The sequence below is a fragment of the Protopterus annectens genome, chromosome 17.part0, assembly GCF_019279795.1.
Source record: "Protopterus annectens isolate FY-2018-M chromosome 17.part0, PAN1.0, whole genome shotgun sequence".
NCBI lineage: Eukaryota > Metazoa > Chordata > Ceratodontiformes > Protopteridae > Protopterus > Protopterus annectens.
Genome location: NC_056751.1, coordinates 499,046,268 through 499,061,115, shown reverse-complemented (window position 1 = coordinate 499,061,115; position 14,848 = coordinate 499,046,268). Strand labels below are relative to the sequence as shown.

Below are 14,848 nucleotides of genomic sequence, written 5' to 3'. Positions count from 1 at the left end.
ATGCCAATAAAACCAAATTAATGATTTTTCCCCATCTAAACACTTCCCCATTGATAAAACTCCTTCAAGATCATGAGTCAGAATAACACCCCCATTCAAATTGTCCCTCACACCAAACTGCTCAGCGTTATTATTGATGAACATCTAAAATTCAATATCCACATTGAAACATTAAAAAAAACGAAAAAACAAAAATTAGGACTCCTGTGTAGGCATAACTGTTATCTCACTCCTTCAACCAGAACCACCCTCACCTCCACATATCTTCTCCCCTCCCTAATGTGTGTCACCCCTCTTTTCTTGAATCTTCAGCTCAGCCTTCAAACTAAATTAGAAACCTGCTTCAATAAAATCTGTAAATTCACCACCAACTCGAGGAAGTCAACTGATAACTGCATCTCCCTCCACTCACTGCAATCGTTCTGGCTTCCCAACTATATGAACCTCCTTTGTATATATATATATATATATATATATATATATATATATATATATATATATAAATATATGGATTCACTTTATAACCTCGAAATGCTGAAATATCGAATTTCAATATCTCGAGACTATAAAACCGAATCCACAAAACACCGACAAACAAAAAACTGCGAAACCACATAACCGAAAACACCGCACACACTACACTAAACATACAACACAACACCCACATCACAACATAAACAAAAAAACAACACACATACACAACTCACACACACGTTAGCGCCCCCCACACCCCTACTTATATATACTAACTCCGAGATCGCACAAACACAACACAAAAGCTCACTCACACACGCACATTCTCCAATCTATATATCCAGTATATATATATATATATATATATATATATATATATATATATATCTATATATACTTCTGTTCTTGAAAAACACACTTCTTCAAAGTACAGATAGCTGAGACTCACTTTAATGAAATGCTCTTAATTGAATGTTCACCTTCACGTAAATCAGTTAACCAAAGCATGTTGCAGTGGGGATAAGGAAATATATCCTTTTCACCACTGTAGTGCAATCTCAGAGTTAGTTTATAAAAGTAGCGGGGTCCTGGGGGGGCGCATCCCCCCACATGCATTTTACTTTGCTGGACACACTTCTGCTACTTATATATATTAATTACAAGATTGCACTACAGTGGGGAAAATGATATATTTCCTTATCCTCACTATACCATGCTTCTTTTAACTGATTTAAGTGAAAGTGCACTTTCGGTTAAGTGCACTTTCATTAAAGTGTGTCTCAGCTATCAGTTCTTCAAAGTCTTGTGGCTTATTAATTAGTTTGTATGTGGTAGTTAGTTGAAGATAGGTTAAGTAGTGGGGGAATTCGAGCCAATGTATTTTGCTTAGCTCAGTGCAATGATGGGTCTAATGGTGACTGTTTGTTGCAAATTTAGCTATCTTGTTGTAGCATGTTTCTAGTTTGTTTTTCAAGGAGGAATGGAAGTTGATTAGCAGAGGAGCACCATAAACTAGGGAAGGAAGTAGGTAGGATGAGGCAAATACTTGTTTTGTGGGGAGGGAGAGGAACATATTGTGTCTGTAGAGTTGTCCAAGTTTTCTGTGAGTCTTAGAAATATTTTTATGTACATGGAGACTGAATTTGAGGTTATCATCCGTTATAACCCCTAACAGTTTTATATGGGAGACAAATTCAGTTTTAGTGGAGTTAAGAGAAAATATATTAAAAAGGAATTTGCCAAAGGGTGTATTTCTCTTGGGAGTGAAAATAATTAGTTTAGTTTTATTGGGGTTTAGGGACAGGTGATTGTTGTGAGGTGATGTCTCTACAGTGCAAATGCAGATTGGGTGATCTGCTGTAGTAGAGTTGTGTTCTCAGTATTGCAAACTATTGTTGAGTCATCTGCATATTGAACTAGGGGCCCCTGTTGGACAGTTTGTTGGAGGTTATTGATAAAACTGTTAAACAGAAGTGGTCCTAATATTGAGCTTTGGGGAGTGCCTGTGGGACTGTGAATGTAGGGGGATATGGAGTTTTGCCATTTGACAGCATGTTCCCTGTTGGAAAGGTAGCTTTTAAACCAATTAATAGAGGAGGTTGAAATTCTTGTGTTGGTGAGCTGAGAGAGGAGGATAGTGTGAGAGATGGTACCAAATGCTTTTGAAAGAACCAAGCAGACTACAAATACAATGTCCCCTGAGTCATGAGCTTTGTTAACTTCATCTAGGAAAAATATTAGGGTGGTAGATGTGCTATGTCCTGGTCTAAAGCCATGCTGTCATGGGAGATAATATAATATTTTAAGATAAAATGTAAGAGTTGCTTCTGATTGCATTTCTCTAGAGGTTTGGAGATAGGGAAAGAATGGCAATAAGCCATAAGTTGGAAAAGTCAGTTGAAGAGCACCCTTTGTGGGGGGGGGGGGTAGAATGGTTGCTTTTTTCCAGAGAGTAGGGACAAAAGACTCATGGATAGATCTATTTATGAGAATACTAATGGGATAAAATGTTGAGGTATTTCGTGAGTATACCATCTGCAGTGTTAGAGCAAGGATTTAATTTCATGAGGAGTTTTTTGATGGTTGTAGTGGGGATGGAACAGAGTTTGAATTCTGCTTGGGAAGTAGGTTGTTCAAGGCTGCTGTGGTTAGGTGGAGGGTATTTGGTGCTTGGTGAGGGTTGCCTTAATATATTTGTACTAGGGGGGGCTGAGGCTGAGAATGCTGAGTAAGGTAGGTGTTGTAGGGAGATTATTATTTCAGAGAAGTAGAGAAAAAGTGGCCATAAGTTTGACAATAGTGTCTATGAAATAGGAGTTAAATATGTTAACAATTTTTTCAGGAGTTTTATCAGGATGTGGGCATGGATTCGATTTAGTTCCAGCATTTAGGATATTATTAATGGAGAACCAGAATAATTTAGTGATTATTTTGCAGATTCCAGTTGTTGTGTCTTTCGGCTTTTCCTGGTTAGGGGTCGCCACAGCGGAACTCCGGTCCGCTAATGATTGGTAGTTGATTTTTACATGCCGAGTTACCAGCCCTGAAGTACAACCTTCAATGAAGGTGCACCCATTCATGCAAGTCTCCATGCAGAAGACGCTCGAGCTGAGAATCGAACTGGACAGCGTCTTACTGTGAGGCGACAATGCTACCACAGCACTACCACCGCGAGTCATTTTGCAGATTCCAGTAATATTCCTTTTTGTCCTTTAATATGAATTTTTTAGTTTGGTTGCAAAGCTGTTTATAATTTAGTACATCAGAGTTGTTCTGATGTTTATACCATGACATCTATGCTTTGTCCCTGGACGACATTTTTTCTTTGGATTTGGTTAGACAGGGGCATGATTAGTCTTTGTTATTTTAGTTCTAGTTGGGGCTAAGCTATCTAGAATATTCAAAAAGGTGTTATTAAAGTAGAACAGACCATCATCTAGGGAAAGGGTTTTGAGGATGCTCCAGCTGATACTTTTTAGGGTACTGTTGAATGTGTGGGGGTTGAATTTAGATGAATTTCTGACTAGTTTAATATTATGTTTTTTTGGGATTGGAGGGCAGGAGCAGATAATGAAGGCTGGAAGGTGATCTCTAATGGAGTTAAGAAGAGTACCAGCTGATAAGATCTTAGAGGGTCTGAAACTAGGATCCACTTTAGGATGGATCTTTTATTGGTTCTGTTATTGTATTTAGTAGCAGAGGTTATCAGTTGTGTATACTGAAACAGATTTATGGGGGAGGAAGTAGTTTTAGGGGAGCTATTACACCAGTCAATGTTTACATCACCTAGGATAGTTGTTTCTTTTTTTTATAGTATAGGTGGTCCAGGATAATATTTCCTCTAGTGTGTAAGTATGTTCTTTCCTGGGGGAATGTAAAGGACTGTGATACAAATTTTTTGAAGCTATTGATTTCTAAGTAGAAGACCAAGATTTCAGTGTGTGAAATTTGATGTGAGATTTGTGAGAGTCTGGAGCTAATATAATGAAGTATATGATGATAGGTAGTATATGTGGGATATGAATTAACTTCATTTGGGAAGATATAAGTTTTACGGCAGAAGAGAGGATTTATATTAAACAGACTAGGGCAAATATCAGAGTAGGTATTATTTGGGGTAGCGATAGAGGTGATTATTGAATTGGGTTTTGCAGGTAAAGATTTGGGGTTAATTGAGGTGGCTTAAATAAAATATAGAAATATAGAATTAGCAGAAGAATTTGGGTAGGCAATACTGTGTATGGAATGGAGGGGGCCATGAAGGATGATTGACAGTAGTTGAAAGGAAGACAGTGCAGAACAGGATGTTGAGATGCAGGGGTGTGTCTAAAAGAGTATAAATCTAATGAAAAAGGGGGTGGGACGGAATGGGGCAAGGGTAGGGGAAAAGAGTGAGCCTGAGCAGAGCAGGTTGAGTGCGGTCACCAATGGATCAAAACAGACTATAAAAAACAAAAATAGCTGTGAGTCACTATACTGCTTAATATCCAATTGTTTGTGGGCTAACAGTGGTTTACCTAGCAAACAAATAACCCTAGGTAATTCCATTGATGGAATACCTTTGTACCAGATCTTAACCAGCTTCCACAGAGTCACACAGAATCTACCTTCTTCATCTAGTGTTGCGGAAAAACAGCATCAAGACTAACACAGCTCATGAAAACATGCTGAAGTGATGGCTAACTGTGACTACCTGATGTTGTACAGGAAGCAGAATAATAATCATAACAACATCATGAATAATACACTTCTCAAAAACTTACTGTAAGTGGCACGCACACCACACATGGAACACAGACAATGTGAAAGGGCTAAAATGTTAGTTTAAAAATTGTACCTGAGTAGGATAGCCACTTAAGTAAACTGACCTCTGATGAAAGCAAAGGAGGGGAGGGGCACAGCAGGACCAGCAATCCACTTAGAGAGTCAGGAACTGTAGTACACAGGGTGATTATAAGAATCTTGTAGAAAAGGATTGCATATTTGGATGCAATGATAGCACTTGTATAAAGTTGCATGAGAGTGGTCACAAATGGAGCAAAATTGACTATAAAAAACAATCAGAAAAATGCTAGAACAGCTTCAGACAGATTGGTAGTACAAGAACAGTCCATACTGAACTGGAACTATCTAATACACAATTTCTTTCTGGAGAGAAAAGGGCTAGACTAAGTAAACTTTTAAGTGATAGAAGTGGGGGAGGGGGGTAATGCATTATTGCACTAGGTAGACAAGCTAAGATTCCAGTAGGTAGAGTCCGTACTATGGAGTCTGTGGTACCAAAGTGGGGAGTGTCATAAGCACCTGGCTTGTGTGCACACTACCTATTAATTGCACTGTTGCAAGCTGTATCCTTAAGCAGAACTAGCTCCTAAGAAATTAAAATAAAACATGCATAGATTAACTTATAAAGTTGCAGGCTAGGGCACGTTTCAGCAGAGTGTAGGGAGTGCATGGTAACGTCTGCAAACCAACTGAGAGAGGCTACCCATGGTGTAGTTAATTGTGATAGATTTACTTATAAATTTGCAGGCTAGGTGCTTACTTTTTAAGCACCTTTATTGAATCATCACTTGTGACATAGGCAATGTTAAATTTATATAAATTTATGTAAAAGTAATCAAATCATATTAACAAGTTCACATTTAGAAACACTGCACATCAAATATATTTTATGCATCTTAACATTCTAAGGAACATTAAATAAATTATTCAATTCTGCATTCTCTTAAATGTCATTCCTCCTCCAAAACATTTTTCTGCCTGCATTGTTCCCACAATTTCCATTTTTATGTAATGTAGTCCTATCATTTTCCAAAGATCCCACTTCCTGATCTTTTATCTCTGTTATAATAATTTAGGTTAATTTTTTAACTGCTTAGTACAAATTGTGAGGAAAAAATGGATTTGGTGGTCGGATTTCATCAAGGTTGGTATGTGCAGGCAGCAATATTCATAAGAACAAGGTTAAGTATTCCCTGTAGTAAAAAAAAACTGGAACATGTGGCCCAGTGAACTGGTATTCACAAAATCTTGGAAACCCTGTATGTATGCATTGTTAGTTATATAAGACCCTTAATAAATGGAAGAATAATTTAAGTCACCCAAAAGTGGTATTGAGAATAACTGACTTGGCACATAAGCTGTCTGGATACTAATGGGGTCCTCAGTTGATATGAAAGGGATGGCATAGTCAGGAATGATGTAGACTTCAACATTATTACACGCAATCCAGATGTTAAGGAGATTACATTCTTCAAGTACTGGGCACTATTTAATATGAGAGTGAAAACATATATACTCTTCAGTTGCCTCAAAGGTGGTCTGAATGAGTTACAGGTGGAGTACCCTGATACTGGTGGGAGTATTGCTAGGATCAAGAAACCAACATTCTGCAACTGCCTGCATATAATTGTGTTTGGGTGTTACGAAAACCTGCAAATTAGATAAGTTATTGTTCAGACTCATTGACTTAAGCAGAGCTACCTTAACTTAGGCCTACTTACAGTTTACTAGTTTGGAAAGTCTAATAATTAGTCTTTGATTAAAAAGTTACAAATGTAGCATCAGACAGTTTTTTGAGCACTTCTTGCTCCCCTTTACCTTCCTGCAGCCTTTCTATCCAGTGCAACACATCCATTGCTGAGCCTTCCAGCTACTCCTGTGCAACTGCACTTGCTGTAATGTAACCAGGTCCAGCGCAGATCCTAAGGGTGTCCTGGGGGTCTAGTTGTCTCCATACAACCAAGTGAGTATTTACTTTTAATGACCTCTTCCATTATTCCCTTCTCTGTGCAGCATCTATGGCCTTGTCCAAGTGGCGGCATGCCATTGGATGTGTGGTGAATCACTCTGCCTCTGCTCAGCCATGTCCAACACCCTTTCATCTCTTTGGAACACGACCCCTCATCATGAGATGTCTAGCCTCCACCAGTGATCATCACAGGGAGCAACCATAGAACCGGCCATCCCTCCCTGCCACTCTGTCATTCACCCAAACTGCTATTTGAACCCAGGTTGTTTAGGTTGTATTGAGAATTTTAGCTCTCTACACAACTGGAGTGTGGGGGAGAAAACATCTTGACTAATATGCAGAAGTTCTGTGGAGAGAGTTGAAGCTTGTTTATGACAAAGCAGGCAAACCTATCATTCATCACCTTCTTTGCTGAGACATTGAATCCACTTTGAAACATAGCTTTCAACAGTCTTTGATTTTGCAGAATTATCGCTGAGGATTCCTTATTTATTTCCTTTTGTTTACATGGGAAGTCCCATTGGCAAACAAATCTGTTTTCATCAGAGGCCAGGGGAGAAAAGCTCTACAAGAAATTACAACAGTAGTACAATTACAAAATACAGAATACTGAGGTATCATTTATTAGCATTACATACAAAGCTGCACAAAAGCTATTAACAGTACCTTTACATCATAAGTAATGCTGAGGTAATATTAGCAACATTACAAACAAAGTGATGGTGAATAAAGCAGATACTTCTTTAATAAAGAAATATATTTTGCAGCAACATAATCAGTACCAGGCACAGTTGTGCATTAGGTTTGATATAATTATAAGCATTTTGTCATAAGAAGATTAAACTACAGAAAAATAGGAGAAAAGAGAAAGGCACTGACATGTATAAGTACATAGGAGAGGTAGTTTGGGAATAATTTAGCCTAGTAAATAACAGGAGCATAGCCAGAAATCAAGCAGGAACAGTTTTAATTTATCTTTGGAAATAGTACCTTGTATAATAGCTGTGGTGGGGCGGTAGCATTGCCACCTAACAGCAAGAGGTTCTCCCATTCGATTCTTGGCTGGAGTGCCTTCTGTGTGGAGTCTGAATGTCCTCCCCATGGTTGGTGGCGTTCAAAAGACATGCGTGAATGGGCGTGCCTTCGTTGAAGGTTGGGTGTCGAGCTGGCACCTTGGCACCATAAAAATCTACTGCCAATCATTAGCGGACTGGAGTTCCGCTGTGGCGACCCCTAACTGGGAAAAGCCAAAAGAAAAACAACATTACAAACCATGTCGCATTTGAGTGAGTAGAAGCCCTTTCTATTGATGTAGCAGACACCTTGTGAAACAGATGGTGACTTGAAGATGATGTGTGTAATTAACCAATCTTAGGATGTCAGGAAAATTGGCAGTGTTGTAGATTGTTACCACTGTGTCATTTCTCCAATCTGCAGTCTTTGAGAATCACAGCATATTGTAAGGAACTAATAGGAGCTAGGAGGACGGTGCCTGCAAACTTCCTATTTTGTCCTCTTTAGCTAGAATGTTAGGCACATACCTTAGTGTCCACTGAAATAAGCTGTCCAGCACAATTCAACACACTTCCATACTGTATCCTAATCCACATGGAAGTATTTCATACTGCCCTGTTCAACCAAGTAGATGCATGCTATATACTGGGGTTAACATCTGCATTGGCATGGATGATGGTGGAGTGATACAAATGGATTTTGTATTATTTTCAGGACATTTACATTCCAAAGACACTCTAAGCAGAGACATTGCAGTCTGTTTTGATTGGAAAGTGGGCATAAAGACTATTCTCATACTTGCATAAAACTGGATAATTCAAAACTGGATCACTTTTGCTTTCCATAGGAATCATTAGCTTAATGTGTTTTGCTTCAGGTTTCCTTAATGTGAATCATTGCTGGCCACTACCTTTTCCTTTTTTAGACTAAGGGTTTACCATATGGATTTCCACTGGCCATCAGATTTTAAAGCTGTTATTAAAGGTAAAATGAAAAAAAAATGCAACGTAGCTTTTTGATGACTATTATAGATCTTTCTAACACTGATGTAATGGTTCCACAAACAGTGCAGCTGCTTTAGTGCAAGTTTCTGACTCACAGTTCTGCATCTGGACCTCAAAGATCTCATCCTACCAGCTTAGATCATCCCATACTGATATCAGAAAGTAATATTTTCTGTTTTTAGGGAATGTTTGTCATAAAAATAAGCTCACTGGCCTATTACCACCACCACCCTTATTCTAACCATAACCCACCAACCCTATTTTTCACACACACACACACACACACACACACACACACACACATCCCTAATACAAATCTACTTACCTTTTTCAGTGAAGCATATATTCAAAAAAAAAAAAAATTAAAAAAAAAAGGACCTGCAGTTCACTTTGTCAATTACATGAATGTTCAATAAAGTGAACTGTACCCATCTTTGTTGCGCAAATTTCAGAATCACACATTAGTGATTGACATTTTGAGTGTCATAGGAATCTTAAGCCTGGTACCCATTTGTGTCATTTATGGTGAGAAAGCAGGGCTGTCAAGTTTGCAGTCAGGCTCTTTCTACGAGTTTAGTTAACTACATTAACTTTTGTTATGAGAAGTTCAATAACATTTTGACAAGGGAAGTTAGGGTGTACTCCCCCAAACCAGCAGCTACTAGTAACTGAATTATTCAACAGTATATTTCCAAAAGTATTTGTAAAACTGTTGCTTAAACATCCGTTCATAGTCTCCAAACATTACATATGTTAAAGGCAGTCTAGACTTAGTGATACTTTGTTTCAGTTATTCTGCAGGGTATGTTTATCACTTTTGACTTGGGAAGCTTGAACTCTCCCATTCATTAAATTATTTCCATGCACATACAATTGTGTTAGTGTCTTCACCGTAAAAGTATTGCTGCATGCATAGAGTCCTTCCATCTTTTCATTCATTACCAGTAAACAATTTGTGTCTTGTGGTCCTTGGATATGTTTAAATTTGTGCCAATTACAGTCTTTTTTGGTTGGTGAGTGCTTTAATTATAACTAAAGGAAATTAACTCATACACATTAGCCCAAATGCTTCATACTCTTAGGATTTATAGCTGGAATAATACTGTTGAGTTTCTGTCCACTTAGACGTTTTCTGCCTCTGTTGTTAGTTAATTTAAGTAGTATAGGCTATCAGTGGACTTTCAGATTTCTCCAAGTGCATTTGGGAGTGGTATTCATGAAAATACTACTTCCTATTTACCAGAATAGTACAGATTAATATATGCAGTTTACATCTTTTTATAAAAAAGCTCCCCTTATTGGCCAGACTGTGAGACTTCACCAATGTGCTTAAGGACACACAATGGCTGCAGACAATCTGTACAGTTCCCTGACTGTAGCTGCCTAATTTCCCATTTATGTAATACATTCCTGTATCAATAATCTTGCTACTTAATCATCTATTGCCGTGTTAGGTATGCCTTGGCAATGACATGGCATTTTAACATTTCTGTGCATTATTTTTATTACTCATTGATTCATAGAATCTGTGGAAATGCTAACTAGCTACTTCAGCTTATTTAACTTAATGTCCTGATGCAGATTCTAGAGATGTAAGCACAGCTTTTAATACCTTTTACTATGTTCCTATTTGTTTTGCAGTAGTGATCCCTACTGCACTCACCGCACTCCTGTTCTTTTACGTATCGGCTGTCTTGTTATTCTCTGTAATAATATGCAGACGTACAGCCAAAACATGATAATGATGATGGCTGCCTTATTTGTTGCTATTTCAGTCAAGTGCAGCAGCTGTGTTGAGTCCTGTCTCACTCCTCTCTCGCTCAAACAATGCTTCTAAAGATCTCACTGTATATAACAAATGGATTTTGTCGAATACATAAAGACACATGATAACATCAAGATGTCTTGTTAGATAATCAGTGACAATCGCATTCTGCATAGTTTGCAACTAAAAACATACCATTCAAAGTCAACATTTAGCTAATTCAGATTCTAAGGATGTATGTTATGCTATTTTGATCGTTCTTCAAGTATCCTGTTTGTATGCTAGAAGTCTGCTTAGTCTCTGATTTATCAGCTAATTTCATACCTCTCAACTGTACATATTTTCACAGAATGTCCAGATTATTGACTCATATTTTTGGTTCATTTTTGATAAAATTGTGGTTTTTGGCAAATTAGTGGCAAATCATTATAGACTGAATTTAGAAAATAATGGCAGACATTTGAGTTTCAGACTTCATACCCTTCAGAAAATTCATGCTAATACAAAACCTGTTATTCTATCAACTTTCTAAGTCTGTAAGAGTAATATTTAAAAATTGTCCCTATTTTTGGGTTTTTGTCCCACTTTTATGTATGGCTTTGCCCACATCTCGTGCTCTAAGAAGTTGAGAGGTATGAATTGTATTGATAGTTTGGTGACATTTAAAAATATCTTTGTGTAGTGCCTTCTAAGATTCACTAAAAAGACAAGCAGTACCTCAACACACACACACACACACCTCCTTTTTTCTTTCTCATGAGACAGAAATATCAGTGTCTGCAGAACTTCCCTGATATTCCCCCTCCTTTATTCCTCATGTCCTGATCTTTCTAACCACTTTCTAATCCCTTCTAGAATTTCAAAAACTTAACACTGTGGATTCTCACATACAAACATGCATACACAGCTTTGCTTGTCTGTTTCTCCTGAACAAAATTAGAACTCTTGTGTTTTGCAGTTTCAAAAACCTTAGCATTAAACAGTCATATGCTTATGCTTTGCAATTGTGCAGTAAGTGGTGGAAACTTGTTTTTATTAGTGTCATGTCAATTTAGGGTTCTGCAGTTTATTTGGTGAAGTAGAGAGTTATTTTGTCACTGACTAAAAGCTTCTTTATAATCATTCATTTCTAGAAACATCTCTTGGTAGCTGTACTGAACATTGAGATAAGTCATATAGTTCATGTTCAAGCTGTGCTTCATAATAAATGTTTTCTTTTTAATGCCTTATCCTTATGTCCACATACAAATGTGTGCACAGTATTTTTTATATAAGGATATCAGGAGTAGGAAGGGCAACATGTAAAAAAGGTAAGACATTACATATTAAAGGACTGACCTCATAGGCAATGGTGTAATGTCATGTGGTATAAGTGCAGCATTAAATGATCCACTAAGAACTTGTTTTGCATTCTCAAGGTATAGTTTTCACTCTGATACACTGCTTTACTTCTGCTCTGTGAATCCCAAGCCCAGTAGCATAAATATTTGATCTGTATTTCAGCTTAAGGCTCTGTTAGTTCAGATTTCCAGAGATTATTTTTTTTACATTTGTTAAATGGGAAAGTCCGACTTGGAATGAGTCAATTTTCAGTGGAGGCCTGGGGAGAAATGCTCCAGAGGCATGTTTTGGTAATGTGGGAGGAAACTGGTGCACATGGAGGAAACCCACACGAACACAGGGAGTACATGTAAACTCCGCACATAAGGTACCCCAGCTGAGAATAGAACCGTTTTGCCATGTATTGGCAGCATACTTGCCAAAACAAGCATTTAGCTATCACTGTCTGTTTTTACTAAAGTTGAGCTAATGTCATTGAACTTCCAACTACCCTATTCTAACCAGTGTCTTTAAATTCTGACAAGTGGGATGATGCACAAAAGAATTTGTGTCAGTAACCTTTAGTCAACAGCATGTTGTTATTTTAAATACACAGATTAATTTTCTTTGATAACAGTAATGCTAATTAGCAGTTTTTGAATGTCTCTCTCTTTCCTCTAGGCTTGTCAGCATGGACATGTCCAACAACTGGAACATCTCCTGTTTTATGGTGCAGACCCAGGGGCTCAAAATGCTTCAGGAAACACAGCTCTGCATATCTGTGCCCTCTATAATAAGGTATGTTCCTCTTTTCAATTTGTTTTGACAGAGGCAGCCCACAGGACAGTACAAACTATGGTATTATAAAGAATACTTAAATGGTATAAGGAATCTTGAGGCTAAAATCGGGATGTCATTACTTCTCTTTAAATTACATTAAAATGTTCAAGTGTAGTACACAGATGAGAAAGATACATCACACTTTACAATGGTTTGAGACAGCTTCTGTTATTATTATAGGGATTTGAATGATTCAAGTAACTGACGTTGTTTAGAAACTGAAAGCACATTCAGACAATATTTCTATATTAATTGCATTTCTGAGTATGTGTACCTTTCTATGAAAGCACTATTTGTTCTTGAGACAGCGTTGATTTGATTATGTGATAATGAAGTGGCACAACTAATGCACTTGAAATCACCTTCTAGCTGAATCTTATAGGATGCAAGTCTAATGTGTAGCTTCCTTTGATGTCATCGCAGATATTCTCAAGTGATAATCGTTATATTTTAAAGTAATCACATTGTGTAAAGAAATAATTTTAAAATGGCACTGAAACAAATATTTTACTGTTCTATCAGTTATTTTCATCACTGACATTTAATATGGCATGATGCACTTGAATCAGCAATATGACCAGCAGAAATCCTTAAGATTATTGTATTCAGAAAAAGGTAATTAATCAGTTGCGGGTTTTTCTCTTGTCATAATGAAGGGATTCTTGTGTCTCAGTAAATGCCAGAGATATGTTGTCTGGAACTCTATGACCTTGATTAAGTCCTCACTGTAGAGCACTTAATGACCAGATAAGGAATGTCTCAGAAGAAAGATCCTCGTGGTAGTGAAATAGCATTCTAAAAGGATTTTGCCAATGTGGTCTTACCTGGATCTACAGTCAAAAGCTTGAAAGCTTGGCCTGTGATGTAACTGGGTTTTGCTATGTCAAAAATGATGCAGTGTCATTCTTTCATCTCTCCATGTACAAGATTAAAGGTGAAGTTGACTGCAACACCAGCAAGGTGGTAGCCAAGAATGAGGTACATTCAGTATATCTAGATTCTGACAGTGGAACCTGACTTAAGGACATTGTCTGTCTTGGGCAAAGTAACCTGCGCTGGTGCAATAGGTGAAAAAAAAATACTAAACACAGTTAAACTTAGCTCTTACACAGCATGAGCTCAAACTGAAAGTATTTTCTAGAGAAATTTCTTTTATGAGGACTTATACTAGTTAGTTGAGGATTACACAGTTAGTGCTTCCAGTTGTATGAGAGTCTTGCAGAGAAGAACATTCTGAGTGGTGATACAGTTAGGAGACACAAGTGCATGGCCTTATTCGTGAAAGTGCAGGTGTGCTTACAATGATGCTATTGATTCTACAAATTTAGTGAAAACTTCACCACTCCTATGGGGAATAACAGGAATACCTAAAGAGTTGTAGAGGAGAAAAATACGTTTCTGAAGCTCAGCTGATGTAAGAAAGGGTTAATTGGAATCCAGTGCAAGTCAATTTGATTATCTAAGCATGACAGCATTGAGGAAAAAAGAATGGTTATTCAACAAGTAAGGTGTGGGAGGATAGACTCTTGGCCAAATAAATGAGCCCACTTCTGAATGTTTTCTTTAAATATTTCTTTAAATATTATAAGACTATTTGAATTTGATTAAATGTTTGACTTGAAGCATCATTTGATTAAATGCTGAATTTTTAGATTTTTATTTTGTGTATTTTAATTTGTATTGCTGATGCCAAAATACATCTTAACTTTTTACATGTAACATTGGGTTTAACAATACAGTAAGTATGCACATACAGATACTTTTGGAGTATATTCTCTAATTATTCTAATGGCATGTGTTTTTTAACAAAAGTAAATATGGTATCCATTTGCTAACACTAATGAAGTCTTATACCTTAAGTTGTACTTAACAAAATACTGTATGCACTACTATTTTGTTGTTGTTAGAAGATGTTGTTGTGGACATGCACCTGCTTGCCCGTTAGCTGTTTTTGTACTATTCTTGTAGTCATATTGTGAAGAACAGTTTTGGTCAGCAAAAGGTGTGTATGTCCTTGCAACAGAAAGATAAATAAACAACCATGTGTGCGCTATACTGGTTATTTAGTTTTTTAGTCAAAGTAATTAAAAAAAACAGATAAAAATGAACTCACTTGAGTATGGAAATTTTTCATTGTCATAGCTGACTAAAGAGTGCAGAACCGAAGGACTTTCATGT

The 14,848-nt window shown here is 37.3% G+C and overlaps 1 protein-coding gene across 1 annotated transcript in view; it reads left to right on the top strand.

Annotated features, from left to right (window-relative positions):
- SHANK1 (SH3 and multiple ankyrin repeat domains 1) overlaps positions 1 to 14,848 on the top strand; it is a 3,668,399-nt gene that overhangs the window by 1,252,619 nt on the left and 2,400,932 nt on the right. The window contains exon 7 of the mRNA XM_044059396.1: positions 12,512 to 12,628. Coding sequence (XP_043915331.1) covers positions 12,512 to 12,628 — 117 coding nt within the window. The remainder of the gene's footprint in view (positions 1 to 12,511; positions 12,629 to 14,848) is intronic.